The sequence below is a fragment of the Rutilus rutilus genome (assembly GCF_951802725.1).
Source record: "Rutilus rutilus genome assembly, chromosome: 15".
In the NCBI taxonomy this organism is placed as follows: Eukaryota; Metazoa; Chordata; class Actinopteri; order Cypriniformes; family Leuciscidae; genus Rutilus; species Rutilus rutilus.
The window spans coordinates 12264347-12284186 of record NC_140220.1 but is presented as its reverse complement, the minus strand read 5'-3'; the positions used below and the strand labels follow the sequence as shown (position 1 = coordinate 12284186).

The 19840-nt window shown below is 37.9% G+C and overlaps 1 protein-coding gene across 1 annotated transcript; it reads right to left on the bottom strand.

Moving 5' to 3' along the window:
* Positions 1 to 69: 69 nt before the first annotated feature.
* kif26bb (kinesin family member 26Bb) lies at positions 70 to 19216 on the bottom strand. Its single transcript, XM_084432795.1, has 15 exons — positions 18727 to 19216; positions 18197 to 18541; positions 16732 to 17106; positions 14118 to 14275; positions 13818 to 13989; positions 9647 to 9844; positions 9234 to 9327; positions 7758 to 8020; positions 6832 to 7012; positions 6414 to 6558; positions 6119 to 6278; positions 3309 to 6021; positions 3064 to 3233; positions 1630 to 1780; positions 70 to 1157 (listed from the first exon to the last, which is right to left on the bottom strand). The coding sequence occupies exons 1-15, from the start codon at positions 18775 to 18777 to the stop codon at positions 958 to 960; spliced, it is 5376 nt and encodes a 1791-aa protein (XP_084288921.1). The 5' UTR covers positions 18778 to 19216; the 3' UTR covers positions 70 to 957.
* Between the last annotated feature and the right edge of the window lie 624 nt (positions 19217 to 19840).

The following is a 19840-nucleotide window of genomic DNA, read 5'->3' as shown; positions in this document are numbered from 1 at the left end:
TGACAGCAGGATGAGCTGAACATTTGACTCATTACAATGCATCTGAATGTGAACAACACAAAACATGCACAGTTTTCAATGTCTTTTAATGTTTTATAAAAAATCATTCAAAATCATGTCATGATTCTCATCTGATGATTATAGTGAGTATTAAACAATAAATTGACACAATTTCAGTAAAAGCATTTATATGCATAACAATTTTTTATTAGCGCATACACGGATTAAAGACCTTAACAATAAATCTTTCAAATTATTTGCTCTAACAGCAACAAAATAAACACTGGGTGTTAAAAAATTAGATATAATAAATCTCAATAAAGTAAGTCACTTTTTTTTACCTCTAAAATTAATTTTATTTCACACTTGTAAATTTGAAAAAGTAGTGAGTAACGTATCACAACTTTTAAAATTGTGATATTAAGCCCAAAAGTATATTGTGTGAAACAATAAAGTGCAAGAATATTACAGTAAGTTGTTTAACAACACGTAACAAATCATAAAATAATGCTTGGGAGAGAAACAGATTAAAATATTGTTCATTTCCACAGACAGACAAGCAGTTATATTACAGGTCATCTCATATAGGCTACTTAGATTTAGGGTTAACCTAGCAAATGTGCCAGTAGGAAAGTTAACCCCAGATTTACAAATGTACAAAGGGAAATCTTTAATCCTGACTACCCAGAATTAAAGCCTGAACAGTGGAAAAACAAGGAATAATCTAGGATTTCAAAGAATACTGCAGTCCAATATGTTGTTTTGATCTCTCCCAATGCTAAAGCTAACAACACAAACATTTACAGCAAATTAGATTTCAAGTATGCCCGATCAGCACCAGCGGAAGCTTCCGTATAATGTGATGATTTTGAGATGCTTTAGAGGCATGGATTTGCATATCATTTCATACAGTATGTTGCATAACAGGTACAAGTGATCATTTAAAATCTTGGCATGCTATATTCCTACAAACACTGAATGATCTACGGTGGGCCGATGCCGCCACTTTCGTCTGCACTTGGGTGTAACATCAAAGCTGGTGACCATCAAGACATGTGCTTTACAGAGGTTAACATGACGCTCTAGCCGTTCAGTGACCATCTCCAAAGCCTCTAAGTGCTCCAGGGAGTCTACCTCAAACGTTTGCCATAAGTCAACTGCAAAATACATCACACAAATAGCATTATAATTATTGATAAGACAGGAGTTCAAGCAGAACCATAAACAACCCTACAGTTTTCTATCCTGCAGTGCTTAAAGGGATAGTTCACCAAAAAATGAAAATTCTGTCATCATTTACTCACCCTCAAGTTGTTTAAAACCTGTAAGAATTTCTTTTTTCTGCTGAACACAAAAGAAGATATTTTGAAAAATATCTGTAACCAAACAGTTGATGGACCCCATTGACTTCCATAGTAGGAAAAAAAAAAAAATACTATGGAAGTCAATGGGGTCCATCAACTGTTTGGTTACAGACATTTTTCTTCTTTTGTGTTCAGCAGAAAAAAGACATTCTTACAGGTTTGAAACAACTTGAGGGTGAGTAAATGATGACAGAATTTTCATTTTTGGGTGAACTATCCCTTTAATATTAGGTAATATACATAAGCAAATATTTGTAACCCTTACATTCACGGGTCCATTTTCCTTGGTCCACCATCAGATGATGCTTGGCATGTTCCAGCTCCCTCTTGAGAGCATTATACTTGAGTCTCACCTCTGCTATTCTCTGCTGTCGATGCTCCAGGAATTTCAGCTTTGCACTAAAGAGGACTATACCCTGGAAACGTGGATGACAAAATGTCAGTTTCCCTCCATATAAAATGTGAGAGATCTGAGATTAGCATTTAGCCTTCCCACCACAGGTTTTTATACTAATGTACTATTACAGTTTTTCTATATCACATTTTATATACAGACAAAATCAAACACTGTATGCAGCTAAGTTATCTTGAGTCTAAATCAAATATTGCCTTTAAATAACCCACAAAAACCACCAAATACACAGATACACTGAATTACACACTGTGAGATTTATTTAAAACAATACGGCCATGGTCGTTTACTACAGTGAATGAGCAGCTATACATTTTAAACTCTGCAACATAATAGTACACCATAAATTAAAGTGAATATTCACGTAAAAAAGCAATTCCTGAACATACAGTTTTGGTTTTGTGATTACAATATTGTTTTGATAAAATGAATCATCATTTGAGGAACAGCATCTTTGCTACTAGAGAAAAAACATTGTATATACAACATTGTAAAATTTTCCTGAATGTGTACAGTACATTGTTGAGTGAAAACTGTAAAAATATACATTTGTAAAACAAAATAACAAAATATTTCCCAAATATTCAACAAAAAGTTGCATATTTTTCAGTAATAGAAAAAAAACCCAGGATGTATAAAGATTGCAAAATCACATTCACTCTGAATCAGTATCTGGTTTCTAATTTGTGTCAGAGTAAAAAAAAAAGAAAGAAAAGAAACAGATTTGCAGCTTGGGTGAAATGGTAATAATGTTTAAAGTTTTTAGAAATTAGTCTTAAGGCTGGAATACACTATAAAATCTGAACAGATTTCGTCACTTTCACGTTGTTCTGAACACAAACTCATGTTGCTAGAAGACGCATGACAAATGAAACCGTGTTCTAAAAATGGATCAAAATATCAAACATGTTTGATATCCTCTGATTGGATGGAATCCTATCCAATCCAATGCCCATCACACACTACACGATTTTCTGTGAAATTAGTCAACTCCGACTGCCCAAAATCTGCAGATTGGCTCTGACTTTGGCCAACTAATGCCGACTCCTCCATTCTGCAAATCGGGGGAAAAACCTGGGCCAAAGTCATGTAGGGTATTCCAGCCTTCACTTTTAGAAAATGGTGTTGCAAGTCAGGATACCTGGCTGAAGAACAGATTCTCATGTCTAAGCAATTGAGTCAAGCGCTACCAATTTAACGGACCATACAACAATAGCAGTGTGTGAATGAAATACAAAGCAGACAGACAGACAGACAATTTTTTCATTGACACATTTTGAACCTCACCTTGTTCCCTGCCCCACCTCTCTTCTGTACGCCATCTACATTATCAATCTCATAGACTTTAATTTCATAAGATTCTGAAACACCCCGATCCACCCGGTGCATTTTGGGCCCACTGAAGGATCTCTTCAGCGACTGGAGGTTGTCTTGAGATGGGCGTCTTATACTGGACCCTGTGGACAAAGACAATACAGTAAAAACCATGTTGTTTTTTATGCTAAAATACACTGAATTAGAAAATACCTTACCTATGTTGGTTCTTTTCTTGGTACTTCTCGCCCCTTTAGCAGCACCAAGCGAGCAGCTCTGATCGCTGATGGAGTTGTGCGTTGAACTGCTGCTAATTGTAGCCTCACTGTCTCTTAGCATGCTTTCATAGCCACTACTGACCATACTGCTTCTGTTATAGAGTAAAGCCGTTTTACACATGGCAGGAGGCAGCTCTCCACTGAGAACACTGGTGGTGTCGCTGGCATGGCCGCTGCAGTGGTATGGTGACCGTGGAGCTGTGATCCGACTGTACGGGGATGGCAACGTGTGAACGAAAGGTTTCATCGTCCCCAGTTCCTCACTTTCATCTAAATCAGACCCACCTTGACTAAAAGCGGAAAGAGAGTCTCTACTGCTTCTTAAAAGTTCAACTCTTCCTTTCCGGACTGCACCGGGCGACTTCAAACCACTGTTGTCCTGACTTCGGGATAGGGAGTGTGTTGACCAGAAGCTTTGGTTGACAGGTGCTCCGTTAGGAGAAAAGCTTGAGCTCCTGTTGATCGAGTGTCTAGTGGGTTTGGGGGACAAGTTTGGCATCTTCTGGATCTTTGAACTGGGCATGAATTTATTAACAGCTGTTGTCTTAGAGTGACCATTTTTGGATGGCCGGGATGCATCGTTGGCATCATGCATGGGGAAGAACTGTGGAACCCTCCCAAGACTCTGACTAGCTCGACACCTTACAAAGTCCTCAAAGTCTTCTTTAAAACCAAGTGGGCTGGGTTGAGCTGGAAAATATTGTTCATCTAAAAGGCCTTTAGGAGCCATATCGATGAAAGCAGTCTCCTCAAGGTACTTGCTTTTAAGTCTTGGTGAGCTAGAATTACCTTTCAAGCTTCCTGTTGAGTTCCCGATATTACTCTCGTCCCAAGTTTGGCTCCTGCCGGATAATGCTTTCAGTTTTGCATTAAATAACTTGCTGCTCTCTTCAAAATGAGATTTCGTGTTGGTCTTAGTTTCAGTCGCCTGGTTTAGCATTGCACTTCTGGCTATTGCAGACTCTTCTTTTGTTTCCTTCCTTTTTAGGGTGGGACTGTTTGTGTATGTTGATGGCACATTGTCTTTTTTCCATTCCACAAGTCCGTCTTTCTTGGCATGTTGTTTCTTCTCAAGAGTTTCTTTTGGATTACATGGGTTCTTGTGTTCTGTGTTCATTTGTGGGCCATTCTCAATGTCTTTCTTTTTGTTTTGGCACAGCCAGCTCTGCTCGGGTGTAATTTCACAAGCATTTTGTCTGGACTTCAAGACTTCACAGTGAGGGTCAAGTTTAGCATTGGCTCCTCTAGGTATCTCCTTCACATCTTCTGTCAGCGGCACGTCAGACCAACTATCATGCTGCGGCAGGTCTTTTGAATCAATGAAGCTGCTTACCTTGTCAATATGTGGATTGATTTTTGTGTGTCCTGCATCAGATGAGGTCATGGAGACTTCATTCTCTGAAGTTTTTGCATTAGAGGTGCTATAAAAACTTGCTGTTTGTTCTTCACCTATGCTGCCGATAATCCTTACAGACTGACTTCCTGGCGTTAAAGCCTGGAGAGAGTGAGACTCATGAATACTTAATATTTTTGCCTTTCCTTGCTCAGTGGCCCCATTTATTGTTACCTCCTCAACCACAGTATAAACAAGCTCATCGTGTCCATTAAGATCGAGCGGCTGCTGAACGGTCACGGTAATGGTGGCCCTCATCTCTCGCTGGTTCTTTGCTGTACAATGTGAAACATCTCCATTCAAAGAGGCAGAAACAGCCGGTGGGGAGCTCAAACTGGAAGATAGGGATGATGAAAAAGAAGAGGACGAGGTAGATCTCGGAGAACTCTTGCCGACAGGAGAAATTCGTGTCTCAGGTTGCATTGTTAAATCTGATAATCTTATCTTTCCTTGGTCTTCTAATTTCAGAGATAGTGAAGTGGGCATCATGTCCATTTTTTTATTATAAAGCTTATATTTGCTTGGAGATTGACCAGACAGCATAGGATCACTTGGTTTGACGACATCTAGCTGTGGTGGACATGTATGAATAATCTGTGAATTGGAAGTACTTGGAATTTCCTCACTGTTGTGAATGATGGCAAATGTTTTTGATAAGTTTCCTTGTCTGGTACTATCATATTCCCTTTTGCTTGATGCTTGGATGTCCAATGAATTAGACTTCTTTTCAGTTTGGCTTAAGTGAGGTGCTTTATTCATAGTGTTCATTTCCGGATCTTTGCATAGATCCAATTCTGTTCCGTCTATGTTTCCCAGTCGATTCTGGAGTTCTGCAAATGTGTTGCACTTCAGACACTCAAACTCTGATTTATCTTGCAATATTGTTGGTGTTGACTCTTCTCTAGTCTTTTCTTTTGATATCTGCTTCATGCGATTGGCAATTGGTGGAGAGATTTCACAAAACTTCATCAACGAGAGCTTCTTGGACTCTAATTTGCTCTTGAGTAAGGATGGAATAATAGGCAAAACCTCTCTGGTTCTATTTGTAACCTCTTTATCTAGGAGGCCAGAAGGATCAACAGAGATAAAGGTATCACAGGACTTGTCACTCCCAGGGTAAAATGCTGGATCACTAGAGAAACCAGGAGAGGAGAGATCTTGATCCAGAGTTCCTGTAGATTGGAATCTCAGCTTGGTGGAATTATTAACTTTCCTCTCATTGCCTAAGCTTCTTCCCCCGGGCGAGCTTGAGGAAGACTTCTGAAAAAAAAAAATGAAAAAAAAAGCCTAAATTCACATCACTTGAAAATTGGAGAACACTTCCATAATAATAAATATATTTAATATAAAAGCATACCCTTGTCTTCTTTTTCTGCCTTCGCATTCGAGACACAGTCTGCATTGTACAGAGGCTTTCTGTAATGTCTTCAGACGAGGTGGATATATGGGCAATAATTGTTGTGGAGCAGTTGACATTGCTCAGAGAGTCTTGCAGGAGCATGGCTAATTTACTTTCCCTGTTTTGAACAAATTATCACTGGTAATTCAATTTAGCTACTTAAATACATTTTACTTAATTAAATCACTCTGCTTTATGTTCATATACTATTAGTAAATTCCTACTTTTATAATTGAGATATACACAAACGTACCTATTAGGGACATGTTTATGTCTGTTGAGATTGGCTGTGATAAAGTTTCCAAGCTCAGCGAGGCAGACTCCACAGTTGCTTTCACCCCTCTCCCCCACACAGCTCCCTAAATCGATCAGGCTCAGCTTGCTTTGATCCACATTCACTGAGGAAAACATATATTTTATTAATACAAGAAATTAAACAAATAATATTAAAAAAGCAACGAATGTTATGAAAAAGATCATATCATGAATGCAAAACCATCTATTTTATTATGCTGAAAATAGAAAAAAGTATACAATTTCACTCTCCTGGGTCAGTATCGCATGAGAAATGTTATCCAATAGGCCTTTGTTTATCAAGATCTGTACTGAGAATCTGCACATGAACATACTATTGAACAACATATTAGAGACTTATTAGCAACTGAACTCACTCCCAGACTTGGTGCTGCTCCCTATGTGCTGTTGGCGAACATGCAGGGTGAAGAACATGTGACAACAGTGTCGCGGTCTCCCTCCACTGTCCAACGTCCCACTGCGAGATGCAATAGCTGCATCTAATAGGAAAGCTGCTCTTTCTGGAGTTGGAGCATTTAGCACACTGTGGTTGCAGAGCTGGAATCAAGATAACACAATCCAATAAGGAGACTTTCAAGTAAATGGGAATGTCTCAATTAACATATCAATGAGCATGTATTAAATTTGTATTGATTGCTCATGAATATTGATAATATGCCATGCAAAGGGTTATAAACTTCATGCAAAATGTTTTTAAAGGAATATCACGGGTACAAGTTTAGCTCAATCAACAGCATTTGTAGCATAATGCTGATTACCACAAAAATTATTTGCACTTGTCCCCTTCTTTTCTTCATAAAAAGCACAAATCTGGGTTACGTTGAGGCACTTACAATGGGGCCAATCCACAAACATCAAAATACTCACTTTTTTAATAGTATAACCACAACAAGCAAACAATATGTGTAATCCTTTGTATTACATCCAATTTAAGAATGTAAGAATTATGCTTTAAAAATAACAAAAAGTGCCATTACAAGGCTTCACATTCCATTATAAGTGCCTACCTTTTTTTAACTTATTTTTTAAAGTAATAATCAACATTATGCCATAAATGCTGTCGATTGCACTTAACAACACTTAACCCTGAATATTCCTTCAAATGCTACATATGAGCACTCGCTTGAGGCTTTTCCATCATCCAACTAACATTATAGGGAATTTTTCCATGCAATTGTGCCCTCAGGTTGTCTGGCACTATATTTTGCAAAGCTGCTTTGGAACAATATGCATTGTGAAAAGTGCTGCACAAATAAATAGAAGGTAAAATGAAATGAATTGCCTGTATTCCACAAACGGGGTCCTCTTTGAGGAAAGCATCTGGCTTATATGTCTCCTTGCAGTTGCTTGTGTCAACATCAGAGAGTAAATCCCTAATGGCATTGTTTTCCCCACAGACCTCTACAGCTGACACGGAAACTGAGATGTTTGCCCATGTCTTGTCTTTCTTCCTGTTAATGAGCTTGAAAAGCCAAGAGATAGCACATGGAATGACTCCAAGGCTTTGAGTACAGCCATCATGGCCAATCATAGTGTAAGACATTCCTGTAAAAAGATAAAAAGAAAGTGAGAATGCCATTTTTCATAACAGACCATCATTAGACAGAAAAGCTCCCCATAAGGGTTTTGCTAAATAAATCATCATTCGGAATGACAAAAAGCCACAGCTTGCAATATGCTTAAATACATGGTGAATGACTTTACAAACTGGGGTGTAAAATGCGTTGTGGCAATGTCATGACCAATTAAATGTAAAGCACTTTACTGGCAGTCAAGCATGGGCCGGTTTAAAAGATTTATGATGTCTGGCTGGGAGCCAAGGGCCAACATGGAGGCCGGGTAATTCAATCTAGCTAATAGAGAATGATGTCATACTCCAAATGCCATGTAGAGATTGTTCTCATGATTTTGGGAGGATAACAATTAATAACCTTAAAGGTAAATGACCGTGATGACCCACTGTGTAGCCTCTATGTCATCTCTTGAAGGAACAATATTTAATGCACATTCATTGAGAGGCCCCACAAGTCACAAGAAGTGGCAAAAACATGTGAATCTGAACCTTTCTGCATCAACACCATAGGACGCGGAGCTATGGAAGCCCATTTCTGCCCCAGAGTAAAAAAATTAAAAGGTAATTGTGAAATAAGACAGTCATACTGCAGTATATAGTCGCAGAATGCATTATGAAGATATAATTATGAGAAACAAGGTCACGATCGTGAGATTTAATGTTACATTGTGAAATGTATAAATTTGCACTCTGAAGATTTTTTTTTTTGTGTGTGAGAAATAGTCACATTTACTCTGAGAAAAAAAACTCTACAATTAAAACTACAGAGCGTTGATCACAAAACTTAGCACTTAAATATTATTCAACTAAAACATTATTGGGAGATAAAGTGACAACTGATAGGTATATGCATTTTATGTAAGCAGTCTGTTATACAGTAATTACAAATTATCAGAATTTCTTTCTGGCCATTTAAATAACAACGACAGCACCAAATTGCATATTTTTGCTCAGTTCGAGCAGTCCTGTCATTATATCATACTATTTGGGTCATAAAGGCCTGGTGTATCAAATATGTTACAAAACAAAACACATTTGCCATTTTTTATTCGTTAGATTTTCTTATATATACACTTACATTTTGTCTTAAGGTTCACTAAAAGGATCCATTAAAAATTATTTGTCTGACCATTTCCATACGTCAGGCTTTACAGGATAAAAAAGATTTTAATATAACTCACTTACCCACACTGGTTTGACCAAAGCTAAGGATGCAACCATCAGCCCCTGCAACCACACACTGAAGCACCTCACACAAGCTGTTCTCACAAACTTCAGCCTGAAAAATAATACACTTTTTTATCTTTTTCCTTTTTACGACAATACTGTTTAATCATTTGACAGTTGAACTGTACAGACATTTCATGGACTTTTTCCCGGGATTTGGCATTATTTAGCCAAAGTGCATTTAATACAGAGAGAAATCAGCTCATCTGATTGTACTGGAGAAGAATATCCAGATATTGAATATCTGCACTCAAGTGACCAAATCTGAAAGTGTTGCAGATGTTTGGATATTATGACTCAGATGGGCTCCAGACATTAGACAGATCAGTTTTCATATCATGAGACAGAAATAACAAAGCAGTGGCCCTGACCTGGGTTGAATCGTGGCCAAAGGCAGCGTCAAAGGTGAAGGTCTTTGAGGAGACTGTAGTGCCAGCAGTCTGTCTCTGAGGGGTGAGGGTGGGTACATTCAGCAATGTGATCTGTTTCTTGTGCAGGTCCAGTTTGAAAGAGTAGGACTGGGAGGGGTCTGACTCAGGAACCGAACAGACTCGAAGCATCACTTTGACCTAAAATTGGGGGAAAAACACAAAACAATATAGTAATTAGATATTACATATAAATCTAGAATATTTTTAAATCTACATTTAAAAAGTGCTCAATCCCATAAGGCAAAAACACATATTGTCAAATATATATATTTTTAAATATAAAAAATGGCCAAAATATATTTTGCTAATATAGTTTTTTTTTACATAAATATATGATTTTTAATAAGTTTAAGTTACATATTTTGACCATCAATATACATTATTATATGTCCAAAATATATTTTTTAAATCAATTTTGCACATTACCCAAAATGTATTTTAAGATTGAAAATGTATACTTGCTCCTTAAAGTACTTTTTGTAATATATTTAGCATTTGAATGTTTACATAATAATTAGTGACGTCAAATCGATTAAACACAATAATAAAATATGGTGTGTGTGTGTGTGTCTGTGAATACACACACACACACACACACACACACACATATATAATATATATTAATATAATAATTTATATACACACACATGTAAACAAAAACTTTTATGTTAGATGCAATTAATCGAATTGACAGCACTAATAATAATATTATTATTATTGGTGGTCAACATTAAAATCATCAGTGCCGTACTTTTACTTGTTCCTGAAACCATAACTAGAACAGTAATATTTAAGACTTAAAATATATTTCAATTTTTAAATGATGAATGATGTCATTGAACACACAACTAAACCGAGTTTAGGTTAATGCTTTGTCTGATATCTAATGCATTTGTCTAGTGATATTATCTTCTCTGTTCTGAGTCTGTCAAATCATATTTACACGAAATGAATTATTTAAGAACCCATTATCTCTGCTACAGTCGCTGGATGTGCAAAGCTGAGTGCGATCTTGCTACCAGGTGCTACCCTGAGAGCGATAATTTGAAACTCAAGATGAGTCCCATCAGTGTGAACTGTGAAGAGTGAAGTCAGGATGAGCTTACAATTAAACTAAATTGATTTCCCTTCCTCAAGGAGGTGGTGTGATGGAATGGGAAGGCCATTAACATCACTTTCAAAGGTCTTCTCTAAAATGTGAGGCATCTAGAGATCAGCCACATCCCAAGGTCAAACGGAAGGGCATCTAAAGCATCTGAGTGTGGTATGTAAGTAAGGGAAATTTTTCCTCATTCAGAAAGTTGTAGACAAAGACACATGTATTTAGTGAGATGAAGACAGTCATAACATTTTTTTTTCATTTACATGGAGCTCATGGGGGCTGCCTTATTAACATCACATGACCAGCCAAATATTACTTGTTTCATCTTGATAACACTGTTATTGTACACATTTGCTCACAGAATAAATAAATAATGGGTGTATGGGAACAGGGCATTTTTACCATGGAAGCTGTATTCCGCCACTAAGGAAATAAAAAAAAGTTACACTTTTTCAAAAGGGTTGTGGTCAGTAAGATTTTTATACTTTATACTATTTAATACTTTTATTCAGCAAGTATGCATTACATTGATCAAAAGTGAGAGTAAAGACGTTTATAATGTTACAAAAGCTTTTCTTTTGCACTTTTTATTCAATTATTAATAAGCACAACTGTTTTCAACATAAAGAAATGTTTCTTGAGAGCCAAATCACCAATTTTTGGCATTTTAGAAGAGACTTCAAGAGAGACTTACAAGAGACTCATAAGAGACTTCATTCAAAAAGCATTAAAAAATCTTTCCACAGTAGTGTAAATTTGACTTTATATCTCACAACTGTAATTGTCCGGTAACACTTTAGTTAAGGGTCCAATTCTCACCAGTAACTGGTTGCTTATTAGCATGCATATTACTAGGATTTTGGCTGTTTATTAGAACTTACACTCACCTAAAGGATTATTAGGAACACCATACTAATACTGTGTTTGACCCCATTTCGCCTTCAGAACTGCCTTAAAGGTGCTATAAGCGATCTCGGTTGGCGTAACCCTTTTGTTGATGTTTGAATTATTATCAAACAAAATGGAGGCTAGCTAGACCCTCCCTCCTCCTCATCCGCGCACTAACCCCCGAACCCCACCCCCACATCATTCTTGTTGGTTATTGGCTGGAACAGTTTGTTATGTTTCGTGGTGCGGGTCGCTCTGTTTGTTGCTCAGTTTGTTTTTGCTGCAGTTTGTGGAGCGTGGGTTGTCTGCAGAGACCGTGTTTTTTTACAGTGTGTTCAGGGGATAGGCAGCTAGCGGATAGTGAGGAGATGTTTGCGGTATGTGGAAAAAAAATGTTTTAGCCTAAAAAACGCGTGAGATCGCTTATAGCACCTTTAATTCTACGTGGCATTGATTCAACAAGGTGCTGAAAGCATTCTTTAGAAATGTTGGCCCATATTGATAGGATAGCATCTTGCAGTTGATGGAGATTTGTGGGATGCACATCCAGGGCACGAAGCTCCCGTTCCACCACATCCCAAAGATGCTCTATTGGGTTGAGATCTGGTGACTGTGGGGGCCATTCTAGTACAGTGAACTCATTGTCATGTTCAAGAAACCAATTTGAAATGATTCGAGCTTTATGACATGGTGCATTATCCTGCTGGAAGTAGCCATCAGAGGATGGGTACATGGTGGTCATAAAGGGATGGACATGGTCAGAAACAATGCTCAGGTAGGCCGTGGCATTTAAACGATGCCCAATTGGCACTAAGGGGCCTAAAGTGTGCCAAGAAAACATCCCCCACACCATAACACCACCACCACCAGCCTGCACAGTGGTAACAAGGCATGATGGATCCATGTTCTCATTCTGTTTACGCCAAATTCTGACTCTACCATCTGAATGTCTCAACAGAAATCGAGACTCATCAGACCAGGCAACATTTTTCCAGTCTTCAACTGTCCAATTTTGGTGAGCTCGTGCAAATTGTAGCCTCTTTTTCCTATTTGTAGTGGAGATGAGTGGTACCCGGTGGGGTCTTCTGCTGTTGTAGCCCATCCGCCTCAAGGTTGTGCGTGTTGTGGCTTCACAAATGCTTTGCTGCATACCTCGGTTGTAACGAGTGGTTATTTCAGTCAAAGTTGCTCTTCTATCAGCTTGAATCAGTCGGCCCATTCTCCTCTGACCTCTAGCATCAACAAGGCATTTTCGCCCACAGGACTGCCGCATACTGGATGTTTTTCCCTTTTCACACCATTCTTTGTAAACCCTAGAAATGGTTGTGCGTGAAAATCCCAGTAACTGAGCAGATTGTGAAATACTCAGACCGGCCCGTCTGGCACCAACATCCATGCCACGCTCAAAATTGCTTAAATCACCTTTCTTTCCCATTCTGACATTCAGTTTGGAATTCAGGAGATTGTCTTGACCAGGACCACACCCCTAAATGCATTGAAGCAACTGCCATGTGATTGGTTGATTAGATAATTGCATTAATGAGAAATTGAACAGGTGTTCCTAATAATCCTTTAGGTGAGCGTATAAAGAACATATTAATGCCTTATTCTGCATGACCATATTCTATCTCCCCTAATCCTACCCAATACTTAAACTAAAACTACTTTACTAACTATTAATAAGCAGTAATTAGGAGTTTATTGAGGCAAAAGTCATAGTTAATAGTTAATTAACAGTAAGAACTGGACCCTAATCTAAAGTGTGACCAATTGTTTTTCTCAACATTTTGGACTTTATATCTCATAATGTGACATAATATCTCACAATGCAACTTTACATCTCACAAATGTACAAACGTTTAAACTTAAACTCATTTTTACTCTCAGGTAGAACACAGGCTTTCATATTTATACAATCAGTAAAAATCATAAAATAAACAAAATTACTGCACCTCTGTATAATATTGCTATTATATTATTGTCTCTAATTTATTAGCAAATGAACAGCTACGATAATCTAACAATGCAATATTACGTAATAATAGAAGCACCCATAAGTTTTGGTGTTTTTTAGTAGCAAAATTAAACAATTAAAAATTGTAGTAAACATTTCAGCCATACCTTCCCCATCCCAGGTGTTTCCTTGCTCTTACTAGCAGCTTGAAAAATGTTGGCTGGTACTGGAGGAGGAGACTTCTGCATGAGGCTACTGAAGTTTGTCAGCTGTTGGGAAGCACCACTTTCTGAGAACTGCCTCCCTCTTCTAACCATTACATTCAGCTTTTGTGCAGCCCTGTGGATGTTCAAAGATTTGACAGCGTTTAGCTTAGATGCATGTACATTATCAAAGCATTTCTTTCTTTTCTACAAATCACACCTTTTCCAAATCAGAGTTCATTTTTTTATTTTCTGGTCTATTACCTGACAAAGAAAGACAAGGCAGCAGAGGTTCCTGAAGGGAGCAGAGACGACATACTGGAAGAACGGGCAGGCTGTGAGGCGCCGTAGTTGCATAGTGCTGTAGAGGTCACATTCTCCTTCTCAAACACCTTTCCTGAATGTAAAGGACTCTGGGAGGACTGAGAAAGAATCATCTTCACTGATATTGTCAAGCTCAGTAACTACAATAGGTTTTCATGCTTGAATGTCCAAAAAACATGATATATTTTTCACATATTTTACATAGTTGCAGCACCTCTCTTCCCAGTCTGTCAGTAACACACAGTTTAGTTTCTGTCTCTATGAAGCCCCTCCTTCCGAACAGCGCAATGTGATCTGATTGGTTGGCAGGACCAGTGTGTTGTGATTGGTCAACTGCTTCAAGCGTGTTTCAGAAATGTCACGCCCCTTACCATAACAGCGAGTTTTAACACAGAACTAACCCTAGTCCCCTTTATTTGCATAAACCTTGGTTAGTAATTTTTTTATGAGAAATATTGCGACGTGTACGTTCCCGGAAGAAAACAATAGCAGTGTTTCAGGGACTTATTCATAAATAACTCCCTTTGGAGTGCTTTGCAACTTTTCAGACCTTTTTCATGCTCAAACAGCAACATTACACACTAAAGAAAGTTTAAAATGTAAAAAAAGGTCCTCTTTAATACAATAAACTGGACAGACAATATGTTAATTCAGTTAATTCTGTTCTAAATAAATACTAACTAAAAGTCTTTCTGACACTGATTTAAAAACGATGGCTGTGTGAACACTACACCATGAACATGAGTGTGTTTAATGCACTGCAGTCAGACAATATTATTAGGTATTGCCACTACAAGCTGAGTCATTTGTGCAGATGAAGTCATGAACCTTCTTATATGTGTATCAGCATACGGGCGATGAATGAGGCTGCAGGCGCTGACAGGACGAGTCATACTTCCGTCCAAAATCTAACCATTGCTTGCCTGCAGTCATCCACATTTCCAGAGTCACTCCCTGCCTTTATGTCTCATCAATGCTTTTATCCAGCCATGCGAAATAGGAGCTCCCTCTTTGCCCCCCCTCCATTGGCAGAATGTAACGCCAATTAGCACTGGGAGCAACCCTCGGGCAGAGACGGCAATATTGCCTTAACTGTTATTCTTTCCTCTGTCTCTTCTTTCTTTCTCTCACTTCTCTGTCCTCCAGAGAGAATCTTAGATTTAATTATGTGCGCATCTTATTTCCGCAGTTACGCTTTCCATTAAAACATGCCTGTCAGTGTTGTGTGTTTGCTATTTCAAATAAAATACTACAAAAAGCACCTTGTCTGCTTTTACTTTAAGCAATAATCTTTTTTTTTTTTTTTATTCCACTTCAAGGACAGAGAATTTACCTTGGATGTTTGTGTAATGAAATGGAGCTGGACTAATGGACTAGTTCTGCCGTCAAGCTCTCGGTCAGCGTCGCATAAAGATCTGGTACTGAGTGCTTATGGAGCTGTCTGAGATGTTCACTCTCTGCCGCACTTTCATAATGCATTCTCGTTTCATCTGTATTTACGAGCGCTGTGTATGAATATTTCACTGGTCATTAAATATTACAGCGATACTGATCAAGCTTCTTTTTTTCCTGACGGGCTTCTCTGTGGTATGGATAAAATGTGGGTTTAACCATTAACCAGAAAAGTTCTATATCTTCTGCATCTGGACATAATCAAGGCTGATTAGAGGGTTGTATAAGATGGCACACATGACGTGTTTTCCTGGTAAGTCCTGGTGGGCAGACATAGCTATGTATATTTAATTGATATCTTACATTATGCACACAGATGGTGTACTGGATATAAAATATGAACAGCAGAGAAAGGGCTTCTTTCTTAAATTATTCTATTTGAATATATTTATATATATGTGACGCAAAGCTGAATTTTCATCTGCCTTTACTCCAGGTGTGTCACATGATGCTTCAGAAATCATTCTGATATGCTGATTTGATGCTCAAGAAATGGGTAATATTATCAATTTTGAAGTGGTTGTGCTTCTTATTATTCTTATTTTTGCAGAAACCATGATATATTATTTTCAGGATTATTTGAATAGAAATGTCAAAAGCACAGCATTTATTTGACATGCAATTTGTAAAAGTCTTTTCTATTAGTTTTGATCAGTTTAATGTCATGGCTATACAATTGTTTATTTCTATCAAAAAAAAAAAAAAACACTTTTGAACTGTAGTCTATACCAAAAGTTATTTCATACTGTCATATTTTACTCACTATCACAATGTTTCAAACTTGTATGGTTTTCTTTCTTCTATGGAACACAAAAACTGTTTTAACTGTTTTTGTCTGTACAATAAAACTCATTTGGGTCCAAAACAACACTGGACCCAACTAACCTCCAATGTATGGACAAAGAACACTGAAACATTTTTCAAAATATCTTCTTCTGTATCCCACACAAGAAAGAATGTCATACAGGTTAAGAACGACATAGGCTGATTAAACGATGACAGGATTAACATTTTTGGGTGTATCAACCCTTTAAACACTTAAAGTGTTTGTTTAAACAATAGCAAAAATATGATCAAATACATAAAAAAAAAAGTGGCCTACCTTTTGAGCTATTGAATTGATTCCTTTACATGAAGACAGGGGCCACAGGGACTCCAAATGTTGACGTCCTTTAATCCAGCAATCCGGCCCTGCGTTGCCGGGCCTCTGATGGGGGTCTGAGACAACAGATCGGTGGCTTGAGGTTCTGGGGAGCGTTTGTGAGCCTGAGTCAAGGCTTGTGTATGAGATGTTGGCAGTGGTAGGTGGAGCCCATATGGCCCGGTCCTGGGTGAGGATCGTGCGGATAGCCTCCTGCTTCAACTGGCTAAAGTGAGTGGAGCAGACGCCACAGCGTCCGTCCACGTTGCCCCAGGCTTCTACAGTGCTAGCAGGTGGTTTCATGCTCTCATAAAGATAAATGAAGACTTTAGGATCCTGAGGCACAGAAAGAAAAATGTTGTTGTTGACTTAACTTAACAGATCAAAAACGAGTAAAAATAACAGATTATTAGTGAAAATTGCTTATACAGTACTAATCAAAGTTTACTTTTACTGTTTTATCCATAATGAAATTTTACAAATATATTATTTCAATACTGTAACATTATTTTTAAACCAAAAACCCTTTTGGTGACATGATAGTCACATCCATCTGTCTTATAGGGATGGTTCACCCAAAAACGAAAATTGTGTCATTATTTACTCACCCTCGTGTTGTCCCAAAGTTCCTTTGTTCTGTTGAACACAAAAGAAGATATTTTGAAGAATGTTGGTAATGAAACAGTTGACGGGCCCCATTGACTTACATAGGGAAAAAAATACGATAGAAGTCAATGGCTACCGTCAACTGTCTGGTTACCAACATTCCTCAAAATATTTTCTTTTGTGTTCAACAGAAGAAAGAAACTCATGCAGGTTTGGAACAACATGAGGGTGAGTAAATGATGCCACAATTTTCGTTTTTGGGTGAACGATCCCTTTAAAAATCTCATCCCTCCTTTATCCTAAATTTAGTAATTGCTCAAACCATCTTAAATTTCATGAAAAAAGAGGTCAGAGCTTTTGAGTTTACTAAAAAAAAGACAAGAAATGATCCACTAACCCATTTCTCCCCACCACCAAATAAAAAGACACACGCCAGCCGCAAATACATCTCTATCTCAGCTGATCACATTATAGTGTCATTTACTTTATTGTTCTCCTCTGTACGAACTGAGTTTTCATATTCCATCCATTATGCCCCATATTCCAGTGCAATCAGGGCTAGACTAGTGTCACATGAATCTCAGACCAACTGCAAAAGCTAATCGATTTAAACTCGTTTCAAGAGGGGGGGGGATGCGACTCATATGTAATTGAAATATGAGACATACTCTGGCTGATGGGGCGGACATACATGCAGCAGTCCACTGGAGATACCACCCAACACAAGGGCATTTGGTTCTCAACTCTAAATGCAAAGAAATGCATGGTAGCCTATTCCTTTTTTAAATGCATGCAACTTGATGATAATAAATATACTTACTTTGGTAGAAAGGTTTCCGTCAATTACTTGTTTAAACGCTTCCCCTTTGAATATGTTGAAATAAGAGATGCACTTTTTACACAAATGTCCCGTTTCGAATAACGTCTCTCTTTTCGTCCCAGTGGACTTGATGGAGTTGTATTCAGGAGGGTAGCCGTTTAACGATTCTTTGGGCCATTTTGACCGAAAGAGAGTGTGAGTGAGGGGTGTCGGGAGTGAGCCCGCGCACCCTGTCCAAGGTGCTGCATGGGAATCATATGCTGAAGAGCCAGCGCCTTCGGGCGAGGGACGCTCCTTCTGCGCTGCATGGCCCCTCAACACGGGACTCATTTTAACGTTGGTCATCTGTGAAATAGATGCAAGCCGTGCTATATTCATTTTCAAGGATAGTCAAATGATTTATAATTAATATTTAAACAATTAAATATGAATCATATTTAGGTACGATGGAATATAACTGACCTAACAAATTATGCATATTACTTATATTCAATCACGAGGCATGCAGAAGTATAGCATAGTCACCTTACCATAAACCGCTGACTGCCTGTTGTTTCACAATATCCTGTTTGATTCTTCATATTCGCTCAATAAAGCTCCTATCCTTCACAACAAGTTTCCATTCGTTTCAAATAAAAAACTATTGTGTTTCACGAAAAATCTGACTTTACTTGGTTAAAAAAAATATAAAAAAACGTGATGTCCTAGAGGCACACGCAGTGATTTCGCGCACCGCGCCTTTATGTTGTTGGACAACTTGGTGCTCCGGTGAGTAGCAGTGAATATTTGATTTCTATTTACGCATATAGCCTACAAAAAGTCCTTTAATTACACCACCCCCTGCGAGCTGTTATTTAAGTTACCGTTGTTTTTAATATTCTACTCGTTGTTAACTTTCCTTAGGAAAACTGTGCATGCAAGGCATATGATGAAAAATAGATTTTTATATTCGTCCTTGGGTTGTTGTTGGATTAGGTCTTCATCTTTTTTGTTCTCCGTTTACAGTACCACCCACTTGTCATTGCTCTAAGGAATAGATCACACTGTTGTGGTTACCGTATGTTAAGATTGATCATGAGATAGCGCCACCCATCGACCAAAATGTAGATCTGCAAACGGCAGTGCTGCCCACATGCGGATTGATTCAAGCCACTGCAAACTTTGGAAATGAGTGTAGGCTATTTAGTGTATTTGCATCATAGACTGTAAAAAAAAATGGGTTAGATGAAAATGCATCGTCACACAGCACAACACAAGAATTTTGAAAGACTGTGTTGAATTATACAGAATTGAATTTGATCAAGCATTGAATAATTTGTAAAATATTACAGAATTATGTATGAATTTATTTTGGAAAAATATTTTTTTCAGTTTTGTTAAAGGTGTTTAAATAGTTTTTCAACAATTAAAGGTATAGTTCACCCAAACATTTAAATTCTGTAATTACTCACCCTCATGTCATTCAAATCCCGTAAGACACAAATGAAGATCTTTTTGATTAAATCTGAGAGATTTCTGTCCCTCCATTGATACGCAACTACCACTTTGATGCTTCAAAAAGTTAGAGATCGTAAAACTAATCCATATTGAGCAGTTTAGTCCAAATTTTCTGAAGAGTCGATCGCTTTATATGATGAACAGATT